Source organism: Cherax quadricarinatus, chromosome 8 (assembly GCF_038502225.1).
Source record: "Cherax quadricarinatus isolate ZL_2023a chromosome 8, ASM3850222v1, whole genome shotgun sequence".
Taxonomy (NCBI): domain Eukaryota; kingdom Metazoa; phylum Arthropoda; class Malacostraca; order Decapoda; family Parastacidae; genus Cherax; species Cherax quadricarinatus.
In genome coordinates, this window is record NC_091299.1 from 3,690,271 (window position 1) to 3,716,448 (window position 26,178).

Genomic DNA, 26,178 nt, shown 5'->3' on the forward strand with positions numbered 1-26,178 from the left:
GGGAATCACCACCTGTCATTGATGGCTCTTTCCTTCCAATAAGTTGAGAAAAAAAATATTATATTCAAAATTAGCTGTGAAAAATCATGTGAAGATTAGAAGATAAAACTAGTGAATATTATAGGAATTCATGTATGTTAATGCTTAAGGAGCCCCTTCATTCTCACAGAGCTCTTGATCAAAGGAAATGGAACTACCCTTTCCTTGGGTCAAACCTGATTAACTCCCTTTTCCAGGCACTCTTTGCCCCATCTGGTTGGGCACTTTAGCTTGAATATAATAATGCTTGAGGAAAGTTAATATGAGTATTGCTTATATATTGCCTATGTATTTGCAGCCAGCTAGCTGGACTTGAGTCCTGGAGGTGGAAAGTACAATGCCTGGACACTAAAGAAGTGGTGGGGATATTTGCTGTTTGGAGGGACATCTGAACTGTCATATCTATGTGCCTCTGATGACAATGATAGTGTGAATGATGGTGAAAGTGTTTCTTGGGTCACCCTGCCTCAGTGGGAGTTCACCAGTGTGTGTGTGTGTACTCGCCTAATTGTACTCACCTAGTTGTGGTTGCAGGGGTTGAGTCACAGCTACTGGCTCCCCTTCTTCACTGGTCACTACTAGATCACTCTTCCTGCTCCATAAGCTTTATCATACCTCTTCTTAAAGCTGTGTATGGATCCTGCCTCCACTACATCACTTCCCAGACTGTTCCACTTCCTGACAATTCTGTGACTGAAGAAACACTTCCTAACATCCCTGTGATTCATCTGAGTCTTCAACTTCCAACTGTGACCCCTTGTTGCTGTGTCCCATCTCTGGAACATCCTGTCTCTGTTCACCTTGTCAATTCCTCTCAGTATTTCACATGTCGTTATCATGTCCCCACATCTCTCCTGTCCTCCAGTGTTGTCAGGTTGATTTCCCTTAACCTCTTCTCGTAGGACATACCCCTTAGCTCTGAGACTAGTCTTCGTGCAAACCTTTGAACTTTCTCTAGTTTCCTTACATACTTGGCTAGGTGTGGGTTCCAAACTGGTGCTGCATACTCCAATATAGGCCAAATGTACATGATGTACAGGGTCCTGAACGATTCCTTATGGAGATGTCAGAATGCTGTTCTTAGGTTTGCTAGGCACTCATATGCTGCAGCAGTTATTTGCTTGGCTAGGTGTGGGTTCCAAACTGGTGCTGCATGCTCTAATATAGGCCAAATGTACATGATGTACAGGGTCCTGAATGATTCCTTATGGAGATGTTGGAATGCTGTTCTTAGGTTTGCTAGGTACCCATATGCTGTAGCAGTTATTTGCTTGGCTAGGTGTGGGTTCCAAACTGGTGCTGCATACTCCAATATATGCCAAATGTACATGATGTACAGGGTCCTGAACGATTCCTTATGGAGATGTTGGAATGCTGTTCTTAGGTTTGCTAGGCGCCCATATGCTGCAGCAGTTATTTAGTTGATGTGCACCTCAGGAAATGTGCCCAGTGTTATACTCACCCCAAGATCCTTTTCTTTGAATGAGGTTTGTAGTCTCTGGCCCCCTAGACTGTACTCAATCTGTGGTCTTCTTTGCCCTTCCCCAATCTTCATGACTTTGCACTTGGTGTTGTTGAACTCCAGGAGCTATTTGCTGGACCAGCCCTACAGCCTGTTAAGATCCCATTGTAGTTCTGCCTGGTCCTCATCTGATTGAATTCTCATCAACTTTACATCATCTGCAAACAGGGACACTTCTGAGTCTATTCCTTCCATCATGTAGTTCACAAATACCAGAAACAGCACCGGTCCTAGGACAGACCCCTGTGGAATCCCGCTCATCACAGATGCCCACTCTGACACCGTGCCATGTATCGTGACTCACTGTTGTCTTCCTGACAGGTATTTTTTAATCCATTGCAGTGCCTTCCCTGTTATTCCTGTCTGGTCCTCCAGCTTTTGCACTAATCTCTTGTGTGGAACTGTGTCAGATGCCTTCTTACAGTCCAAGAAAATGCAATCTACGCATCCCCTCTCTTGTCTTACTGCTATCACCATCATAGAACTCAAGTAGGTTTGTGACACAGGATTTCCCGTCCCTGAAATTGTGCTGGCTGCCGTTGATAAGCTCATTGCTTTCTAGGTGCTCCACCACTCTTCTGATAATCTTCTCCATGACTTTGCATACTATACATGTCAGTGACACTAGTCTGTAGTTTAATGCTTCATGTCTGTCTCCTTTCTTAAAAATTGGGACTACATTTGCTGTCTTCCATACCTCAGTTAGTTGCCCAGTTTCGATAGATGTATTGAAGATTGTTGTTAGCAATACACATAGTGCCTCTGCTCCCTCTCTCAGTACCCATGGAGAGATGTTATTCCGCCCCATCGCCTTTGAGGTATCTAGCTCGCTTAGCAGCCACTTCACTTCTTCCTCGGTTGTATGTGTTGTGTCCAACAGTTGATGGTGTACCCCACCTCTCCATCTTTCTGGAGTCCCTTCTGTCTCCTCTGTGAACACTTCTTTGAATCTCATGTTGAGTTCCTCACATACTTCGCGGTCGTTTCTTGTGATCTCCCTTCCTTCCTCAACCTGAGGTCAGATTTGGCTTTTGCTGCTATGTCATTTTCGTATTGTTGTTGGGCTTCCATTCTTATCTGTGCATTTTTGTTTCTGACTCTATGACTGCTCTCCTTATTCTCCTGGATCCTTTGCCTTCTGTAATTCTTCCATTCTCTAGCACACTTAGTTTTGGCCTCTCTACACCTCTGGGTGAACTAAGGGCTCATCCTGGCTTGTTATTTCTGTTACCCTTGGGTGTAAACCTCTCCTCAGCTTCCTTGCATATTGTTGTCACATATTCCATCATCTCGTTTATTGACTTCCCTGCCAGTTCTCTGTCCCACTGAACCCTGTGCAGGAAATTCTTCACACCTGTGTAGTCCCCTCTCTTGTAGTTTGGCTTCATTCATCCTGCCCTTCCTGCTTCCCTCTCCACTTGTAACTCTACTGTGTATTCGAAGCTCAGAACCATGTGGTCACTGGCCCTGAGGGATCTTTTGTATGTGATGTCCTCAATATCTGCACTACTCAAGGTGAATGCTAGGTCCAGTCCCACTGGTTCATCCTCTCCTCTCTGGTAGTGTCCCTTATGTGTTGGTACACAAGGTTTTCCAGTACCACCACCTTCATCTTAGCCCTCCACATTTCTGGGCCTCCATGTGGCTCCAGGTTCTCCCAGTCAATTTCCTTGTGATTGAAGTCACCCATAATCAGCAGCGTTGCCCTGTTTGCATGAGCTCTTCTGGCCACTTCAGCCAGTGTGTCAACCATTGCCCTATTACTCTCATCATATTCTTGCCTTGGCCTCCTGCTGTTCTGTGGTGGGTTATACAGTACTGCAGTTACCTTTTGACCTCCAGTCTGAAGTGTTCCTATTATGTAGTCTCTTGCTTCTCCTCTCTCCAGCTCGTCAAAATCCCATTGGTTTTTGATGAGCAGTGCCATTCCTCCACCCCCTCTGTTCCTTCTGTCTTTTCTCAGGATCTGATATCCCATTGTAAAGATGGCATCTGTTATTCCTGTGAGCTTGGTTTCTGTGTAAGCTATGATGTCTGGTGGTGCCTCTTTGACTTTCATGCCACTCCTCCCACTTACTCGTTATTCCATCAGCATTGGTGTACCATACCTTCAGTTTCCTCTCCAACACTGTGTTCTGGGGGTCTGTGAGGGTGGGGGGCCTGGCAGTGTGCCGTGAGATTCTGCAGCGTAGTGTGGGGTGAGGGCTGTAAGTGTGGATTGTGGTTTGTGTTGGGATAGCATGTTTGGTCATGGGGTTCTGGGGGTGGCTCTCTGTGTGCTTGCGTTTGTTGCTCTGTCCTGCTCTGGTTGTCCTCTGCTGACTCTGTCCTTGTTTCTCTTCCTAGCTCCTTTCGTTTGTGTCCTCTCCCTCAGCTGCTGTCATTCTGTTCTTGTTCTTTCTCGGTCTAGGAACACCCTTATATATGTTGACGATTCCTTCAGCCGTGGTTTCTCTTGCAGGATCATGTTCCACACAGATTTTGTCTTGAAAATCAGTTTGACTCACCTTCAAGTACCCCCCTATTCTCTGAAAATTTACTATCTCAGTCATGTCCTCCTCGCTTATTTCTTTGATGAGGTTTTCAATCTCCTGTTTTTCTTCCTGCCGTCTTTGATTGTGTATCCTCCCCTCACTCTCCTGAAGCCCATGAATGAACACTGACTTCTCCATCTCCTCCCCCCATTGCCTTTCTCTGTGTCTCTGGATCCCATTTGTACATGGCCATTGTCTCCCTAATTTTTTCCTGTAACTCTTGGTGGCATGCTCATACCTCTGCATTGCACCTATCCCCCTCTCCACCTTCTCCCCCTTTCCTTACTGCTAGCCCTGCTCCCAACAACTCTTCCGCTTCGTTCCTCAGCCCTGCATAAGTCATGTTTCTTTCCCTTTCTCTTAGGCTTCTTATTCAGTTGGGGTGTACCTGCTTCAGATATGTCTCCTCTGGGCAATAGTCCTGTAACTCGCTTCGGCCTATTTACCTCATATTCTAGGGTCCATATCCTGGCTTTTGCTGCTTTGGCTTGTGACTCCCATTTCTTCTTTGCCTCCATCCTCTTCTCTGTTTTCACAGAAAGCTCACCTAGTTTGCTCTTCCACCCTTGTTCCATCCTTTTATATTTCTCTTCCATCCACTCCTCCTTACCAGGACCGTCTTCCTCTGATCCCCTGAGCCTTCGACTTTCCCTCTGAGCCACCATTTTTATGGGTTAGGTGTTGTAATGTGTGTGTGCTGTTTGTGTGTGTGCATGGGGGTTGAGGGAGATTGCACGGGGGGGAGATGGGGAGAGGGAAGGAGGGGGACAGAGTGATGGAGAGGTGGAGAGAGAGTGGGAGGGGTGGATAGTGTGTGTGTGTGTGTGTGTGTATGAAACAGGTAGGAAGAGAGTGGTAGAGAGGGAGAGAGAGAGAGAGAGAGAGAGAGGTGGAGAGAAAGAGGGGTAGAGGTGGTGAAAGTGGGGAGTTGTGAGGGGAAGAGAGATAGGAGATAGGGAGAGAGAGGGAGGGGACAGGGAGTGATGGAGGGTGGAGAAAGAGTGGGAAGGGGCCAAGAGGGAGAGAAATAGGGAGAGGAAGGGAGGGAGAGAGGAAGGAAAAGAGAGGGGAATGGGGGGAGAGGTAGAGAAGAAGAAGAGAAAAGGGAGTGACATAAGCTGCTCAGCTGATGGTGACACTATTGACAAAGACTGGGAGTCCCACACTGAACTCAACTCAGAGGTAAATAACTGATGGAATTCTGTCATCATTAAGGCCCCACAGATTGACAGAGCTCAAAACACTACCTTTGGGAATTCTAACACAATTCCTCTGACCACCACAGAGGGAACAGATCCTCTTCCCAACAACGAAGGAAGCCTTGGCTCTGTTAATCCTCCTACACCTGACATCTCTGCTTCAGGACCTGCCAGTACACTAGACAGTGCACATACCATCTCTGATCCTACACCTGTCAGCACACCTGCTGACATTATTCCAACATCTGGCAGCAGTGCTTCATCAGCAAGTACTGAGTCAGGATTTTCTCCACCAGAGGTTGGTGCAGTTAATAATCTGGGAACTATCACTGCACCTAAACACCTACTTCACCAAAGTACGAACAGCAGGGACACATCTGTCAGAACTGCATAGGGGCGTGGTAGATGATGTGGTAGAGGACATGGAAGAGGATGTGGAGGAGGAAGACATTTACAGCCGTCTCACCTTCCACCAACACAGTCCCAGCAGCAGAACCTGTGGACAAATCAGCAAAACACAGGAGGTGCAACAAATAAATATCCACCCTCCTAGGTACCTAGGCAGTGCTCTCGCTGTCACCAGAAGGGGCACATCACTAACAACTGCCTGTGAGATACCAGGTGCAATTACTGCCACAAGAAAGGACATCAGGAGGACCAGTGTCGGAAGAAAAAGGAACTTGACAGACAGGACCACCTGTTTAGAAACCTGTTCTTGGAACAAACCAGCAGGATCTCTGAATTGGTGAACACACACACACGTCACCCACTCAGCTACTCCTATCTCAGTGCAGCAGGTGGTATTGGGCCTTATACAGGACCACAGACCTACATCCCTGCAGCTGCCTCAGTGCCCTACCTCTCTCTAGGGCAGGCACCTAACATGCCTTACACACCCACCACCTGAAGCTGACCACATCATGAGGAGCCAGTCTATCAGCATCCTGTCAGCCAACATTAGAGGTTTCATTACTAATGTTGGAGAGCTCGCACAGTTTTGTGAACACTCGATGTCCCGACATGATAGCTGTTGTTGAAACATTTTTGGACGACAGGACTCCAGAATATTTTGCAAGAATTGCTGGCTACACCTCATGAATGAGAAGAGACAGGCATGGAGAAGGTATTGCTGTGTGCTTCTCTAAAAGTGTACATGCCCAGCACATTGATGTTGCCATCCCTACTCATCTTGAAATGATGCTCTTCAAGTTATGCATAAACACTAGTACCTCTGTACTAGCATGTGCAATGTACAGACCTCAGTGGCAACATGCAGACCCTGTCAACTTCCTAATGGAAAATGTGGACTCCCTTCTGCTACAAAATAACGGTCAAGATATATCATAATTGTTGGTAACCTCAACAAACACCTTATACAGAGGGACTTTGATGACCTTCTTGCGGTATTTGGCTCACATCTCTGGCTCCTCCCGTGACCCAGTAGTGAGTGATCTGACGGAAGGTACAGTCACTTGTCAACCCCTCGGCTACTTTGGATTATCTGACCACAAGGCTGTTTTACGATACTTAAGATCCCAACAGAACGAGGTGAGGAGTCCACATGCACAACCTGGCTATGGGAAAGCGGTAATTGGCCAGCCCTTTGCTCTGAGCTCGCCACCAATTAGAATGCTCTTCTCCAAGGGGGTGCTGACAACCAAATGAAAGCCTTCACTGGAAACATCCTTAATCTACACCATGAACACATTCCTCACTGGCAATATGTGACGAAGCCTACAGATCAGCCATGGTTTGGCTTTCGTTGTAGAGAGGCTGCTACTGCTAAGTACAAGGCATGGCGAAGGTATGAGAGGCATCCTACCACCTATAACAGGAACTTGCACAGGCAACCCTGTAGGCATATGGGTGACGTTCAAAAGTGGGCCATCGCTAAATGGGAGATGGACACAAAAAGAAAGCTAGCATCAGGTAGGGTAGGCTCCAAAACCTAGTGGTTCCTGGTCAAGGACAGACAAAGTTATCCGACATGATAGCCTGATGAACTCATTCCATCTCTAAATCAACAGGATGGGACCACCTCTACTAGTAGTCAAGAGAAAGCGAACCTCTTTGCCAAACACTTTGCTACCAAAATGCAAGTTCCTGATCCAGCAAGGGATCCTCCTTGGCTAGCTGCAAGAACTGTGTCAAAACTGTCAGTGGTGACATTAAGACAGAAGGAGGTGCATTTCCTTCTTAAATTGCTTGACTAAGAAAAGGCTGTGGGCCCAGACAAGTTGAGCCCAAGATTGCTGAGATGTGCAGACCAGCTAGCAGCACCTCTAACTCACATCTTTCAGCACTGCCTAATACAGTGTAAATGGCCTTCTCTGTGGAAAGAGGCAAATGTAGTCCCTGTTCACAAAAAGAAGAGCAGAGCAGAAATCAGCAACTACAGACCAGTGTCACTGTTGTCAATCACTGGCAAGCTCCTTGAGACAATAATCTCAAGACAAATGACAGAGTTTTTTGGCTACCACTCACTACTTTGTGACCATCAATATGGCTTCTGGAAAGGTTACTCTGCTGCTGACCTGTTGTTAAACATCTCCACTAAGTGGCACCAGTGGTAGCACTGGACATTACTGGTGCATTTGACCAGGTGTGGCACCAGGGTCCCTTAGCAAAACTGAAAGATCTGGGAATTGCAGGCTCTACGCTACGTCTCCTCAGTGATTACCTTCATGGTAGATCTCTAAGGGTAGTTCTCAGTGGAACGGAATCAGCAAGACATTCTATTGGGGCAAGTGTTCCACAAGGAAGTGTGCTGGGACCATTGTTATGGAATGTCTACGTCAATGACCTTCTTCATCTCATCCCAGAATCCCATGCATATGCAGACGACTGTACACTGACATTCACTTATCCAAGATAAGAAATGCCAGTTGCTCTAACCTACATCAATCACCAGCTAAGAGCTATATCAGCTTGGGGAAATAGATGGCAAGTAACATTTGCACCTGAGAAAACACAAATGATGATAATGCCAGTGCAGTAGTAAGGATGAATGGGAGGGTCTTGGCACCTGGGGAAGTTGATATCCTTGGGGTGAAATTTGACTCCAAACTGACCATGAAGACCCACATAAATCTTGCAAACAAGGCAGCCAGTATCTCGCATCTGCTTGACATTAGGGGTTGCAAGATTCTGTATAAGGCACAAGTACGCTCACACCTTGAGTATGCTCCACTTCCTTGGTTTGCCTGTCCCCCCCTCTCATCTGCAACTGCTTGACAGAGTAGAGAACAGAGCAAGATGTCTCATCTCTTGCCTGGACCAATCCTGGATAGATCTGTCATTTCAGCAGACCCTTCAACACAGGAGGGATGTGGGTGGCCTTACTGTTATGTACAAGGCCAATATTGTCAAAGTACTACACTTGGATCCACTTCGAGGACAGCGTGAAGCAAGCTTCTATACTACAAGACAGGCAGAAAGCATCAACTTCACTCTGGCTGTACCCTTCTGCAGAACATCACTTCATCTGAGATCATTTATCCCCAGGATGAATCGAGTATGGAACATATTTGTACAGCATTATGATGTCAACGAGATAGTCAGTTGATCAGATGAAAATGCTGGTTCACAGATGGCTCCAACTTCATCCTGTTCCCCACTTGTATGTCTCATAACAATAAAAAATGCTTTCAAATGAGCTGATGTAGGTAACAGCTCTTAGCCTTTCAAAAAAGTTAGGAATCCTTAACCTGTAAATAGCTTGTCAGTAAAGCTAGGGATCCTTAACCTTGTCAAACCCTGTGAAAAAAGAGAGAGAGAGAGAGAGAGAGATGTAGGGAAATGAGTGGGTAATGCTCCCAAGTCACAGTGAGATGTCAATTGGCCTGTGTCTACATGTGTGTGTGTGTGTGTGTGTGTGTGTGTGTGTGTGTGTGTGTGTGTGTGTGTGTGTGTGTGTGTGTGTGTGTGTGTACAATGCTCATCATGGCATTATGCTGGGTGAACACCTTGGCATAATGCTGTGATGAAAATCAAAGGCCTACCAGGGGATTCTTTTTTCGTTAGTGCATTCCGCTGGGTAGCAGTTGTTAGCATGATGTCACGGACTTCTGCCACACTTCACAGTGATTTCTCATTGCTCATATGGCTGCCGTGGTGAGAGGAAGTGTTACACTTTTGTCTCATCCGCCTCATCTTTTGTCCAGTGTTCCCTTGGTTTTGGGGCTGTGCATCTTTGATTGTGGATTAAAGAAAGTCTTTAACACCTGAAACTATAGCTCAAACTATAAAGCTTCATAAAGCTGGGCACCAGACGAAAGAAATAGTGGAGAATGTTAGTGTGTGTAAGCGTTCAGTGAGGAACTGGGTGCAGGATTTCAAGGCTGGTGGCGGTGTTGAGTTACTGTCTGCCAGACCTCGGCTTGGCCCCTCCAAGAAGACATCTGTTCGTACCTTAACTGTGTTAAAGAAGCAGTTAGAGAGTACCTGCTTCTTTAACTGTATTGGATTTGTGGTTGCAGGGGTAGAGCCATAGCTCCTAGCCCTGCCTACATAGCTCCTGTGTGTGTGTGTGTGTGTGTGTGTGTGTGTGTGTCTGTCTGTCTGTCTGTGTGTGTGTGTCTGTCTGTATGTCTGTCTGTATCTGTCTATAAATATGTTAAACAACAATGAGGGCATTACACATCCCTGTCTAAGGTCTACTTTTTCTGGAAAGGATTCTCCCTCTCTCCTACAAACCCTAACCCGAGTCTCACTATCCTCATAAAAACTCTTTACAGCATTTAGTAGCTTAGTACCTATTCCATACACTTGCAACATCTGCCACATTGCTTCCCTATCCACCCTATCATATGCCTTTTCTAATCCATAAATGCATCAAAAACTTCCCTACTTTTATTTAAATATTGTTCACTTATAAGCTTCAATGTAAACACTTGGTCTACATATCCCCTACCCATTTTAAAGCTTCCTTGTTCATCTGCAATCCTGCTCTCTATCTTACCTCTAATTCTTTCAATAATGACCCTACCATACACTTTCCTAGATATACTCAATAGGCTTATTTCCCTATTATTTTTACACATACTTTTGTCCCTCATCCCTTTATGTAAAGGAACTAGAGATGCTGTCTACCAATCCCTAGGTACCTTTCCCTCTTTCAATATTTATATATATTTATTTAATATTGCAGGTATGAGCATGACTGGAGCTACATTAGGTCTTCATCATGGAGTGATGTTGGCTGTGCCCACAGGTTCAGGCCAGAGGAGCAGAATGGATTTAAATGCTCTTAGAGAGCAATTGCAGAAGCTTGTGCCTGGTGCCCGCCTAACATTGGCCCACCATGACACTGAGGTACATTTTGAGCACATAATATATTTTTGATTTGTGTATTTTCTATACTTGATAATACTGAAATATTATATATTTTGTAACAAAAGGTGACATACTAGAGCTTTTGTTCTTGATACTAGTGTATTATTTAAAAAAAAAAACTGAGTTCATTTGATTACTATAAGCATGATCATAATAAGATAATATGGTAATGCAGGTACAGTGGCACCTCGAGATACGAACTCATTTGTTTCCAGAAGGCTGTTTGAGTACTGATACCGAACGAATTTGTTCTCGTAAGGAATAATGTAAATTAGATTAATCCGTTTCAGACCCCCAAAAATACACTTACAAAAGCACTTACATAAATACACTTGCATAACTGTTCACGTTTTGAGCTGTTTGTATCCCGAGGTACCACTGTATATTAATTTTATAATACAACTATGATTAAAATAGGTCTCATATAGGCCTTAGATAAGTATTACATTTATCAATAAAAATATTAAAATTTTTTGCACTTTAGGAAAGTGTTACCACTGGATCTCCTTCCATTGATGGTCTACAGCCAGTGTACCCACAGCCATCAGCTATTGGTGGCATACCACTCACAGTGATGGGATCAAACAGAGTAGAAGATATTATGCCAATGGGCCATGGAGAAGGACTGCACACTTCATTGGATGGATCAGTAGACACAAGCATGATTTTACCACACACTGTAAGATTACCGGGAGGGGAGACTGTGGCCTTAGTTCCACAAGTTATGATGGAAGGTCGCTGTCCTTCAACGCTTGGTTATTCAACCATGGTGCCTCTCAATCTAGAAAAAGCTTCTGCGTTTAATACAGTAGGCTCTGAAGAAGCTTATGCATGGAGGTCTGCTGGAGTATCCCCTGCACCATTACAGAGTACTATACCCCTGTCTCGCACACCTTCTTTATTAGACTCTGAAGAACAGGTTGACAAGCAGACTCGAACCTCGCGCTTCCAAGTGACGAAGGTTGTTGAAGAATCAGTGAGAAGGGGTAAGTTTTTAATTTGCTTAGTACTTGTACTGAAAAAACAATCCATTCTCATAACAGCTTTCACTTTTTCACATAGGGTTTACAGCACATTTCTAGTTTAGGTTACATTGGATTAGGTTATGTTAAATAATGGTCCAAATCGGACTGAAGCGTTGTCATAAGTTTCACTCTTCTATGTGTGGATTATTTGTGTTAACGTTATGTTTGGAGTGGTTGGCACATTTGTTCAGTAAATATATGAAAGAGGAAAAGGTACTTAAGGATTGTCAGAGAGCATATATAGTTCCTTTATATAAAGGGAAGGGAAACAAGAGTGTAAAAATTATAGGGGAATAAGTTTACTGTCTATACCAGGTAAAGTGTATGGTAGGGTTATTATTCAAAGAATTAGAGGTAAGACAGAGAGCAGGATTGCAGATGAACAGGGAGGCTTTAGAATGGGTAGGGGATGTGTAGACCGAGTGTTTACATTGAAACATATAAGTGAACAAATATTTAGATAAACCTAGGGAAGTTTTCGTTACATTTACGGATTTAGAAAAGGCATATGATAGGGTGGATAGGGGATCATTGTGGCAGATGTTGCATGTGTATGGAATAGGTAGTAAGTTACTAAGTGCTGTAAAGAGTTTTTATGAGGATAGTGAGGCTCAGGTTAGGAGAGAGGAAGATTACTTTCCAGTAAAACTAGGTCTTAGACAGGGATGTGTAATGTCACCAAGTTGTGTAATCCTTTTACTGTCGGTCTCATAATAATGTGGCTTGCAAGCCAATGTCAGTCCTGTAATAGTACCTCAAAATTCTAGCAGCTTCCAATCTTGTGGGAGAAAGCTGGTCTGAATTGGTCTGAGTGGTTAGTGTGTGCAGGGACCTGCCTTGTATGGGTCTGTAGGCCTTCTGCAATGTTCCTCCATTCTTATGTTCTTATGTATAAAAAAATCCTGCAGCACAGTGTGCATAACGAGAAAAAATCCTCCAACCGTGTTTTTCGTTTAAAACAGCAAATTTGCGGTGTATTTTCATATGGTGTTTATGGTTTTATTCTCATTTTCTTGGTCTCATTTGATAGAATAGAAGATATATTACAGAACTAGAGATGACTTTGAATGGACTAAAAGCGCCTTAAAATTGAGGTCAAAGTAGCGAAATGTTCAATTTTTGCCGATGTTCAAGAGTAAACAAATCACGTCACGTGTCCAATACATGTCAACTGGTGGGTCTGATATGCTTTCACAAATGCACTGATATTATTTATACCATTTGTACAATAATATAGTAGTCTGCATAACAGTAAATCTTCTACTTTTTGTGTGAATGAAAATTCAAAATTGAAAGCAAGCGTAATATAAGAGGGGCCTGGAGACATGAACAGAGATAATCTTATTTTAGTACTAGGAATGTTTGCATTGTTAATTCTGGACCCTATTTTGAAATTGGCCTTCCTTGAATTGTGTGAAATTGGCCAAATTACCAATTTCTGATCACTTTATTGGGTAGTTGAAGTCGATAAATGGGCGGTTTCTTGTACTCAGTCAATAGAACAAAAGGAGCTATAGTGAAATAGCTATGAGTTTGGTCGACTGGAACAATGGAATTGGCCAAATTATTTATTTTTTTTTTTTATTTTTTTTATTATCACACCGGCCGATTCCCACCAAGGCAGGGTGGCCCGAAAAAGAAAAACTTTCACCATCATTCACTCCATCACTGTCTTGCCAGAAGGGTGCTTTACACTACAGTTTTTAAACTGCAACATTAACACCCCTCCTTCAGAGTGCAGGCACTGTACTTCCCATCTCCAGGACTCAAGTCCGGCCTGCCGGTTTCCCTGAATCCCTTCATAAATGTTACTTTGCTCACACTCCAACAGCACGTCAAGTATTAAAAACCATTTGTCTCCATTCACTCCTATCAAACACGCTCACGCATGCCTGCTGGAAGTCCAAGCCCCTCGCACACAAAACCTCCTTTACCCCCTCCCTCCAACCCTTCCTAGGCCGACCCCTACCCCGCCTTCCTTCCACTACAGACTGATACACTCTTGAAGTCATTCTGTTTCGCTCCATTCTCTCTACATGTCCGAACCACCTCAACAACCCTTCCTCAGCCCTCTGGACAACAGTTTTGGTAATCCCGCACCTCCTCCTAACTTCCAAACTACGAATTCTCTGCATTATATTCACACCACACATTGCCCTCAGACATGACATCTCCACTGCCTCCAGCCTTCTCCTCGCTGCAACATTCATCACCCACGCTTCACACCCATATAAGAGCGTTGGTAAAACTATACTCTCATACATTCCCCTCTTTGCCTCCAAGGACAAAGTTCTTTGTCTCCACAGACTCCTAAGTGCACCACTCACTCTTTTTCCCTCATCAATTCTATGATTCACCTCATCTTTCATAGACCCATCCGCTGAGACGTCCACTCCCAAATATCTGAATACGTTCACCTCCTCCATACTCTCTCCCTCCAATCTGATATTCAATCTTTCATCACCTAATCTTTTTGTTATCCTCATAACCTTACTCTTTCCTGTATTCACCTTTAATTTTCTTCTTTTGCACACCCTACCAAATTCATCCACCAATCTCTGCAACTTCTCTTCAGAATCTCCCAAGAGCACAGTGTCATCAGCAAAGAGCAGCTGTGACAACTCCCACTTTGTGTGTGATTCTTTATCTTTTAACTCCACGCCTCTTGCCAAGACCCTCGCATTTACTTCTCTTACAACCCCATCTATAAATATATTAAACAACCACGGTGACATCACACATCCTTGTCTAAGGCCTACTTTTACTGGGAAAAAATTTCCCTCTTTCCTACATACTCTAACTTGAGCCTCACTATCCTCGTAAAAACTCTTCACTGCTTTCAGTAACCTACCTCCTACACCATACACTTGCAACATCTGCCACATTGCCCCCCTATCCACCCTGTCATACGCCTTTTCCAAATCCATAAATGCCACAAAGACCTCTTTAGCCTTATCTAAATACTGTTCACTTATATGTTTCACTGTAAACACCTGGTCCACACACCCCCTACCTTTCCTAAAGCCTCCTTGTTCATCTGCTGTTCAGTGGTCAGATCGAGTGTTCAGTGGTCAGTCGTCACGTGAGGTCACAGACCCTGAGCTGCTTGGGGATTAGCGTGGACGGTTACAAAGCATGGCTTGCTTCTACAGTGTTTTAAAAGCTGAGGTTGGAGAGTTGAAGGAGGAGGTCTTGCTTCTCCAGGAGGAGATTAGGAGGCTGAAGGTCCACCTCAATGGGCCTGGGAGAGAGTGTGAGGTGGTTGGAGATGTGGGGAATGAGGCTTCTAGCAGTGAGGTGCAGTCTGTCTCTCACTGTGAGGAGGCTGTTGGTGGGGTGGTAGCAACGGCTACCAGCAGTGAGGTGCAGCCCAGCACCTGCTACAAGTGGCGAGTTGTTCACAGTAATGGGAGGCGCATCAGAGTAAGGAAAGTTAAGAGTGCAGATCTGAAGGTAGGAAATCGCTTCTCTGTTCTCCAGGATGAATGTACTTCAGTGGCCAGTGAAGGTAAGGGTACTACTGCCCCTGCTAATGAAGGTAAGCGCATTCTTGTGGTTGGTGACTCTCAGGTAAGATATGTTGATCGTGCTTTTTGTAATAGGAATAAGAAGATGAGAGATAGAGTGTGCTTCCCTGGAGCTGGTGTTGGGGACATTGTCAACAGACTGGATAATATCATGTCAGGTAATGGGAACAAGCCCATTATCTGTCTCAGTGCTGGTGGAAATGATATTGGGAAGGGTAGGAGAGAAGAGCTGCTAGATAAGTACAGGTCAGCTATAGATTTCATTAAGTCTAAGGGAGGGATCCCAATCATATGTAGCATCTTGCCTAGAAGGGGAGTAGGAAATGAATGGTTGTCTAGGGCAATTGGTGTAAATTGCTGGCTAGACAGATACTGCAAGGAACTTGCAATCCCATTCATTGACAACTGGAACAACTTTTATGGCAAACATGATATGTATGCAAGGGATGGGGTTCATCTCTCTGGGGCAGGGGTGGTAGCACTTGCAGACTCGATTGAGAAGGCCATTGGTGAAATGCCTATGATTTTAAACTGATGGAAGATAGAGGTATGGGTGTGTGTGGGAAACAAGCAGGTTGCAACACTAGGGTTGGAAACAGTAAATGTATAAAAGGCATTCAGCATGAAGTTATAAATAAAGACAATAGAACAGGTCAGCAAACAAAGGGGGACAGCAGAGGGCAGCAAGGGACTAGCTCCCTTAAGGTTTACTATACTAATAGCAGGAGTGTTAGAAATAAGATAGATGAGCTAAGATTAATTGCAAGTGCAGGAAACATAGACATTATTGCTATAACAGAGACCTGGCTCAATCTGAAAGATAGAGAGATGCCCTCTGAATGTCACATACAAGGCTATAAATTATTCCACACTGACAGGGTCAACAGGAAAGGTGGTGGAGTAGCGATGTATGTCAGAGACAATTTAAATTGTTGTGTTAGACAAGATATTAAATTAGAAGCGTCAGCCACTGAATCTGTTTGGTTACAGCTTCTCGAGGGCCGAGAAAAACTAATTTTGGGTGTGATTTACAGGGCCCCAAATCTTGATAGGGAGTGCAGTAAACTTCTATGGGACGAAATTCGTAAGGCATCTACATACGAAAATGTTGTGCTAATGGGAGATTTCAACTATAGACAGATTGACTGGAGCAATTTGACAGGAAATTTAGAGTCGGGTGACTTTCTTGATACGATCCAGGATTGTTTTTTAAAACAGTTTGTGACAGAGCCAACTAGGGGAAATAACCTCCTTGACTTGGTTCTTGCCAGTAGGGAAACACTAATTAATAATCTTGAGGTTAATGATGAGCTTGGGGAGAGTGATCACAAATCACTCAGTTTTAACATATCATGGAATTCCCCTAATAATGGCAATCAAGTCTCCGTCCCTGACTTTCGCTTGGCTGATTTCATAGGACTGAAAAATTACTTAGGTGGGCTGAACTGGAATGACCTGACTAGGGGTCAGGTAGGTGGTGATGGTTGCCGATATGATGCTTTCCAGGGCATAGTTCTAGCTGCTCAGTCAAATTATGTTCCAAATAGGGAAATCAGATCAAACAAAAATGATCCTAAATGGATGAACAATAGATTAAAATATCTGATTGGTCAAAAGAGAGGCATATATAGGCAAATCAAAAGAGGAGAGGGGCAATTAAGAAATCGATATATTCAGTTAAAGAGAGAAATAAAAAAGGGAATTAGAAAAGCAAATAGAGATTATGAGGTTAAAGTTGCAAGAGAATCGAAGACTAACCCAAAAGGATTCTTTCAGGTATACAGAAGTAAGATCAGGGACAAGATAGGCCCACTCAAAAGTTCCTCGGGTCAGCTCACTGACAGTGATAAGGAAATGTGTAGAATTTTTAACACATACTTCCTCTCAGTTTTTACACAGGAGGATACCAGCGATATTCCAGTAATGATAAATTATGTAGAACAGGACGATAATAAACTGTGCACTATTAGGGTCACAAGTGACATGGTCCTTAGGCAAATAGATAAATTAAAACCTAACAAATCCCCAGGCCCTGATGAACTGTATGCAAGGGTTCTAAAGGAATGTAAAGAGGAGCTTAGCACACCTTTGGCTAATCTTTTCAACATATCACTACAAACTGGCATGGTGCCAGATAAGTGGAAAATGGCAAATGTGATACCTATTTTCAAAACAGGTGACAGGTCCTTAGCTTCGAACTATAGACCAATAAGCCTAACCTCCATACTGGGAAAATTTATGGAATCAATAATTGCCGAGGCAGTTCGTAGCCACCTTGAAAAGCATAAATTAATCAACGAATCTCAGCATGGTTTTACAAAGGGGCGTTCCTGCCTTACGAATTTATTAACTTTTTTCACTAAGGTATTTGAGGAGGTAGATCATGGTAATGAATATGATATTGTGTATATGGACTTCAGTAAGGCTTTTGACAGGGTCCCACATCAGAGACTATTGAGGAAAATTAAAGCACATGGAATAGGAGGAGAAATTTTTTCCTGGATAGAGGCATGGTTGACAAATAGGCAGCAGAGAGTTTGCATAAATGGGGAGAAATCAGAGTGGGGAAGCGTCACGAGCGGTGTTCCACAGGGGTCAGTGTTGGGCCCCCTGCTGTTCACAATCTACATAAACGACATAGATGAGGGCATAAAGAGCGACATCGGCAAGTTTGCCGATGACACCAAAATAGGCCGTCGAATTCATTCTGACGAGGACATTCGAGCACTCCAGGAAGATTTGAATAGACTGATGCAGTGGTCGGAGAAGTGGCAGATGCAGTTTAATATAGACAAATGCAAAGTTCTAAATGTTGGACAGGACAATAACCATGCCACATATAAACTAAATAATGTAGATCTTAATATTACGGATTGCGAAAAAGATTTAGGAGTTCTGGTTAGCAGTAATCTGAAACCAAGACAACAGTGCATAAGTGTTCGCAATAAAGCTAATAGAATCCTTGGCTTCATATCAAGAAGCATAAATAATAGGAGTCCTCAGGTTGTTCTTCAACTCTATACATCCTTGGTTAGGCCTCATTTAGATTATGCTGCACAGTTTTGGTCACCGTATTACAGAATGGATATAAATTCTCTGGAAAATGTACAAAGGAGGATGACAAAGATGATCCCATGTATCAGAAACCTTCCCTATGAGGATAGACTAAGGGCCCTGAAACTGCACTCTCTAGAAAGACGTAGAATTAGGGGGGATATGATTGAGGTTTATAAGTGGAAGACAGGAATAAATAAAGGGGATGTAAATAGTGTGCTGAAAATATCTAGCCTAGACAGGACTCGCAGCAATGGTTTTAAGTTGGAAAAATTCAGATTCAGGAGGGATATAGGAAAGTACTGGTTTGGTAATAGAGTTGTGGATGAGTGGAACAAACTCCCAAGTACAGTTATAGAGGCCAGAACGTTGTGTAGCTTTAAAAATAGGTTGGATAAATACATGAGTAGATGTGGGTGGGTGTGAGTTGGACCTGATAGCTTGTGCTAACAGGTCGGTTGCCGTGTTCCTCCCTTAAGTCAATGTGACCTGACCTGACTAGGTTGGGTGCATTGGCTTAAGCCGGTAGGGACTTGGACCTGCCTCGCATGGGCCAGTAGGCCTTCTGCAGTGTTCCTTCGTTCTTATGTTCTTATGTTCTTATTTCTATCTTTATCCCATCAATCCCGGCTGCCTTACCCCCTTTCATTTTACCTACTGCCTCACGAACTTCCCCCACACTCACAACTGGCTCTTCCTCACTCCTACAAGATGTTATTCCTCCTTGCCCTATACACGAAATCACAGCTTCCCTATCTTCATCAACATTTAACAATTCCTCAAAATATTCCTTCCATTTCCCCAATACCTCTAACTCTCCATTTAATAACTCTCCTCTCCTATTTTTAACTGACAAATCCATTTGTTCTCTAGGCTTTCTTAACTTGTTAATCTCACTCCAAAACTTTTTCTTATTTTCAACAAAATTTGTTGATAACATCTCACCCACTCTCTCATTTGCTCTCTTTTTACATTGCTTCACCACTCTCTTAACTTCTCTCTTTTTCTCCATATACTCTTCCCTCCTTGCATCACTTCTACTTTGTAAAAACTTCTCATATGCTAACTTTTTCTCCCTTACTACTCTCTTTACATCATCATTCCACCAATCGCTCCTCTTCCCTCCTGCACCCACTTTCCTGTAACCACAAACTTCTGCTGAACACTCTAACACTACAAATTATTATTATAATAAAAAAGAAGCGTTAAACCACAACGGCTTGGAATTGGCCAAAAATAGGGCTCGAAGTGGGCAAAATTGCCGATGCATAAATATTGCTGAGGCTGCTAACTTCGCGAGAGCATAATTCTGCAAGGTTTCCATCAAATTTTGTACTTTTGGTGTCATTACCATTGAGAAAAGTCTCTCTCTCATTTCCTGAGAAAAAAAAGTTTTTTTTTTTTCCTTTTTAAATTCTTTGACACTGAGAGCAAGTTTGTGAGCAGGGGTCTTGACAGTGAAAGTGTTAACTTATTTATAGATGGAGCTATAAAAGAAGTAAATGCTAGAGTGTTGGGGAGAGGGGTGGGATTAAATTATGGGGAATCAAATGCAAAATTAGATTTGACAGTTACTTTTTTGCTGATGATACTATGCTTTTGGGAGATTCTAAAGAAGTTGCAAAGTTTAGTTAACAAGTTTGAGAGGGTGTGTAAAGGAAGAAAGTTGAAAGTGAACATAGATTTAGAGTTGAGTAAGGTGATGAGGATATCAAATGACTTAGGTAAAGAAAATTTGGATATCACATTGGAGGGAGGGAGTATGGAAGAAATGAATGTGTTCATATATTTGGGAGTAGACTTGTCAGCAGATGGGTTTATGAAGGACGAGGTAAACCATAAAATTGATGAAGGAAAACAGATAGGCGGTGCATTGAGGTATCTGTGGAGACAAAGAACATTATCCATGGAGACAAAGAAGGGAATGTATGAGAGTATAGTGGTACCAACACTCTTATATGGGTAAGAAGCATGGGTTGTAAATGCTGCAGCAAGGAAGAGGCTGGAGGCAGTGGAGATGTCATGTCTAAGGGCAATGTGTGGTGTAAATATTATGCAGAGAAGTCATTGTGTGGAAATTAGGAGGAGGTGTGGAGGTGGTTTGGTCATTTAGAGATGATGGAGCAAAATAGAATGATTTGGAGGGTGTATAAATCTGTAGTGGAGGGGAGGAGGGTAGGGGTCATCCTAGGAGAGGATGGAGGGAGGGGGTAAAAGAGGCTTTGTGTACAAGGGGCTTGGGCATACAACAGGCATGTGTGAGCATGTTAGATTGGAGTGAATGGAGACGAGTGGTTTTTGGGACCTGACAAGCTGTTGGAGTGTAAGCAAGGTAATATTTTATGAAGAGATTCAGGGAAACCAGTTTGCTGAACTCGAGTCCTGGACATGGGAAGTACAGTGCCAGCACTTTAATGAAAGTGTTTGGGATATTGGCTGTTTGGAGGGACATAAACTGTCATATCTGCATGCCTCTGCAATAACAGAATTGATGAGGGAAAAAGAGTGAGTGGTGCACTTAGGAGTCTGTGGAGACAAAGAACTTTGTCCTTGGAGGCAAAGAGGGGAATGTATGAGAGTATAGTTTTACCAACGCTCTTATATGGGTGTGAAGCGTGGGTGATGAATGTTGCAGCGAGGAGAAGGCTGGAGGCAGTGGAGATGTCATGTCTGAGGGCAATGTGTGGTGTGAATATAATGCAGAGAATTCGTAGTTTGGAAGTTAGGAGGAGGTGCGGGATTACCAAAACTGTTGTCCAGAGGGCTGAGGAAGGGTTGTTGAGGTGGTTCGGACATGTAGAGAGAATGGAGCGAAACAGAATGACTTCAAGAGTGTATCAGTCTGTAGTGGAAGGAAGGCGGGGTAGGGGTCGGCCTAGGAAGGGTTGGAGGGAGGGGGTAAAGGAGGTTTTGTGTGCGAGGGGCTTGGACTTCCAGCAGGCATGCGTGAGCGTGTTTGATAGGAGTGAATGGAGACAAATGGTTTTTAATACTTGACGTGCTGTTGGAGTGTGAGCAAAGTAACATTTATGAAGGGATTCAGGGAAACCGGCAGGCCGGACTTGAGTCCTGGAGATGGGAAGTACAGTGCCTGCACTCTGAAGGAGGGGTGTTAATGTTGCAGTTTAAAAACTGTAGTGTAAAGCACCCTTCTGGCAAGACAGTGATGGAGTGAATGATGGTGAAAGTTTTTCTTTTTCGGGCCACCCTGCCTTGGTGGGAATCGGCCGGTGTGATAATAAAATAAAAATAATGTGTAAATGATAATGAAAGTGTTTTTCTTTTTTAGATCACCCTGCCATGGTGGAAGATGGCTAGTGTGTTGAAAAAATGTATTGACAGTTGAGCATTGGATAACACTAGTTACAGGTCTCAAAATGGTGTGTAATTGAAGTGCGTGTAAAGTGAACTGCAGAAGTACAAGAAAAATAGGGTTATGTTCATTAGACCACTAATAAAGCCAACTAAATTTTTGCATGTCTCTAAATTGTAAAAAACAGTGATAATAATGTATTTGTAGGTCAATGTGGTGATGTGCATCAGTTAAACAAATCCTCTGATAGTAGACAGAAATACTTATTGTTTAGTTGTTCTGCTTATTGCAACTGTATGGAATTATAATGGAGGGGTTAGAGTGGTTAGGGTGTACACGGGAGGGGTTAGAACAGGCTTGGTTTGAGGGTAGGGAGCTGGTGTTGGAGATGGAGACTGAACAGTGCAGGGGTGGGGGCAGGAGTTGTAAGCTGGTGTTGGTAGGTGGAGGATGCTGGGCAGTGAAGGGGTGTGGGGGTAGAGGCTGGAAGCATTGAGGCAGTGTGATGGCGACCATGTGGGTGGTAGTGTGTGTGTGGCCTCCTGTGTGTGTGGTGGTGTGGATGATGGGTGGATTCGTTGACGAACATGTGGTTGGTGTGGATGGTAATTAGGCTTTGCTCAGAACTTCACTCACTCTTCTTCACCCTGTACATTGTCCTCAGTCCCTAGCTCACACCCTCCCACCCACTAGCCCATAAGACAATGAACTCACACTGAGGTTTACTGTTTTACAGGAGAAAGAATGCGGCACATGCTACATTTTTCCTACATGTACACCACTCTGTAAACTGATTTTTTACAATGTGTTCACCAAAAATATGCCACAATTTTTCACTGTCATAGCAAAAATGTGTTAATAAATTGTATGTTTTCTGATGGTCTACTCCATGTATTTATTTATTTAGTTATTTGTTTATTATACAGTACATTTTCTTTTTCTTTTTAGCATCAGATACATCTACGTGCAGTAGCCCTGTTAGTTCTCCTGTACGTCGTGGACGCTTTGCAGTCACCAAAGTAGCAGAGTCAGCAGAATCTGGGGAATGTGCTTTGGGAGGCTCTGCTTTGACACCAGGCTTGTCAGAATCACATCCTCATGTCTTCTTTCGTGGAGATTCACAGGTGGGAAGCTATAGCATGTACACACTAAATTTGTGGTTTTTTCATTGTGAACTAATCAGTGTTTACTACCAACCAACCAGTGCTACATCCTCTACCGTGGGTTTTGTCATTTTTGAACTTTAATTCGTGTCCAGTCTCTTCCTGTAAAAATAAAAACAATGTGCAATGCCCAAATGAGTCCCCCTCTCCTAATCCCTTGCCTCCCTCCCTCTTGCTTATATGTCCTCCCCTATATATGGTTGCAGGGGTTGAGTCCTAGCTCCTGGCCCAACTTCTCAGCTTGCTGTTTACCAGATACACCCGCCTCTTAGCCTCTGGGTCCCTATCGCACCTGCTCCTAAACTGTGTTTGGAGCTTGCCTTCACCACTTCTTTGTCGAGCTCATTCTGCTTCCTGACCACCCTGAGATTAAAGAAATGCCTCCTGATATCCCTGTAGCTCATGTATCTTTACTTCCAGCTCTCAGACAGCCTATTCCTGTGTACCCTATCAATTCCTCCAAGTATTTTGTTTGTTATCATTTTTGACAGGTTCTTCTGTCTTTCAATGTCGATAGATTCAGTCCAAAACAAACACGTTAGCCTATGATGTACACACTGTTGTGCAAGAATGGTATATAATACCGACAAGATGAAATTAAGACAATAAATATACCCAGATGTTGCACATGTGTCTTAATTTCACACACTGTTGTGCACACTTATTCACTGTAGTGAACAGTAACTTTGACAACAAGCAGATGGTACTTGGCCTCTGCTCCACTTCCAGGCAGGTTCCCATGGGAAACTTGCCATACTTGTCCATAGTGGCTGGAGTCCCCTGATAAAACTAGAGTGTGAAGATTAGCTCTATTGGTACACTACTCTCACTAGTGAAATTGCATACCCCTGTACCTACTCTAGTGTCTTAACATGCATTTTTAGATGTGGATTCCATGCTAGTGCTGCATACTGCAAGATGGACATGACATTTATATAAAGGGCCATGTGTCTGTTAAGGTTCCTAAAGGCTACTCTTAGATTTGCCAGACGAACATTGGATGCAGAGGTTATTTAGATGTTAGACTCTGGCGATATTCTATGCTCTATGCTTACCCCTAGGTCCTTCTGTTGAGTGAGGTCTTTAGTCTTTGACCCTATGTCTAGTCTTCTAGCCCCTTTCCCAGTCTTCATAACCTTGCAATTGTTGGGGGTTGAATACCATCAAGTACTTATCTGACCAGTCTTGCATTTTGTCTAGATCAGTTTGTATCTGTTCCCAATCCTTATCTGTTTTTATTCTCATTAATTTTACATAATAAAGCTCAAGCTGGTATGAAATTCACATAAACCAGAAACTATATTGATCAAAATACAGATAGATACTTGCAAAATCCCACATGTTACTCTACCCTTTTTTGACAACTCTTCCTGGACAATTGCTCTTTGCTTTCTTTCCCTAAGATACTCTTTAACCCATAAACGGTTCAACCAGATCTACGTTCACGTGTGTAGTGCTACAAAAGTAGATCTACGTTTTTTTTACATATTTTCAAATATAACAAAAAAAAAAGTAGATTAAAGTTTTTTACACATTTTCAAATGTAAAAAAAACAAAAAGATCTACTTTTTTTACATACTTTCAAATGTTGAAAAAACGTATATATACGTTTGGACCGTTTACGGGTTAATCCACTGGAGTACATTCTCTGTTACTCCTGCCTGCACCTCAAGTTTTGCCCCAGTTCTAGTGGTGTACAATATCAGATGCCCAGATGCCTTCAATCGACTCTTTCCTTTTCCGTCTCACTTCCATTACTTTGTCATAAAATTCCAACAATTTGGTAAGACAAGAGTTGTTATCTCTGAACCTACTTCTCTCCTGGTGCTCTACCACTCTCCATCTGGTTATCTTCTCCATTATCTTGTATAGTATACATGCCAGTAAACCTGGTCTTAGATATAGGGACTACATTCACTGTCTTAGATCTCTAGCAACTGTCCTTTGTCCATTGAATTCTTGTCGATCTTAGCTGTTGGTTCAGGTAATGCTTCTGCTTCCTTTTGCAGAATCCATGATAACGCCTTGTTAGGTTTCATGGCCTTTGAAGTATCCACCTCCATCGTATTTTTTTTACCACTTTTCTTGTTTTATGTATGGTATCTAGAACCTGTTGGTGTACTCTTTTTTTTTCCCCTAGGCTTTCTGGTGTTGCCCCTGTTTCCTCTTGAGAAGACCTCTTTTAAAGCACTTGTTCATCACTTCACAGACTCCTTAGTCATTTTTAATGAGCTGTCACCATCTTTTCTTCATTTGAATTACCTGGTCTTTTACCATCATCTTTCTTTTTATGTGGCTGTAAAGCAGTTTTGATTCAGACTTGCCCTTTGCTTCTATATTATTCTCAAATTTTTTCTGTCTTTTTATTCATCTTTGAATAATCATTTCTGGCAAGTCTACTCAGTTTTTATTCTCGTCTATCATTAGCTTTCTATAATGTTTCCACATTTATGCTTTACTGCTTTGTCTCTCTGCATCTCTGGCTGAACCAAGGACTCTCGGTTCTTTCTGTTTCCCCATCTTCTGGGTATGAAGCTTTCCTCTACATCCCAGCACTTTTCAACTAGGTTCTTAATCATCTCATCCCTCACATTCCCTGCCTCCTGCTTGCTCTGTCTCTCTCTCTGTCTCTGTCTCTCTCTCTCTCTCTCTCTCTCTCTCTCTGTCTCTCTCCCTGTCTCTCTCCCTGTCTCTCTGTCTCTCTGTCTCTCTCTCTGTCTCTCTCTCTGTCTCTCTCTCTGTCTCTCTCTCTGTCTCTCTCTCTGTCTCTCTCTCTGTCTCTCTCTCTGTCTCTCTCTCTGTCTCTCTCTCTCTCTCTCTGTCTCTCTCTCTGTCTCTGTCTCTCTCTCTCTGTCTCTCTTTCTGTCTCTCTCTCTGTCTCTCTCTCTGTCTCTCTCTCTCTCTGTCTCTCTCTCTCTCTCTCTCATTACACCAGCACAACACTGCAGTGACAGCAGTGGTAAGACGGTTTTCCCTCACTCCCACATCACTTCTGACAACACTACAAGATCAATAGCAATAGAATTGCCTCTGTCACTTCCACTCTCTCCCATCACAGCTGACACAGTATATGAGTAGTAGCAATGAATAAATGGTAATGCAGCATTAAGAAATAGTAATTATTGAATTTACCATTCTTTACCAAACAAATATAAGACCACCACATGCAAAAACTGAAAATACATATCATGTAAGTGCATTTGACAAATATACTGTCTTGCTAACTGGAAGTGATGCTACCACAGCCATAAGTAGGCCTGCCCTTCAGAAGAGCAAGTCTCTATACATAAATTGATTCCAAAGTGCCAGTATCATAAGTGCAGTTCTTTTGTAAGTTTGGGACCTACTGTATACATTTTGCTATCTGTAGCCCCTGTCTTAGGGGCTACAGGTAGTGAAAATTTTTTGCATATCTTTTGATTAATTTTTGGTAATTATTTATTTATGCCCCTTTGTTCACTTTTCACT

At 43.1% G+C, this 26,178-nt stretch overlaps 1 protein-coding gene across 19 annotated transcripts in view; it reads left to right on the plus strand.

The window, feature by feature from the left end:
- Positions 1–26,178, plus strand: part of LOC128685179 (serine/threonine-protein kinase WNK3) — a 638,681-nt gene that overhangs the window by 561,077 nt on the left and 51,426 nt on the right. For all 19 annotated transcript variants that reach the window (XM_070082765.1, XM_070082756.1, XM_070082764.1 and 16 more), the window contains 3 exons: positions 10,444–10,607; positions 11,113–11,614; positions 22,496–22,671. In XM_070082765.1, the coding sequence (XP_069938866.1) occupies positions 10,444–10,607; positions 11,113–11,614; positions 22,496–22,671 (842 nt within the window). The remainder of the gene's footprint in view (positions 1–10,443; positions 10,608–11,112; positions 11,615–22,495; positions 22,672–26,178) is intronic.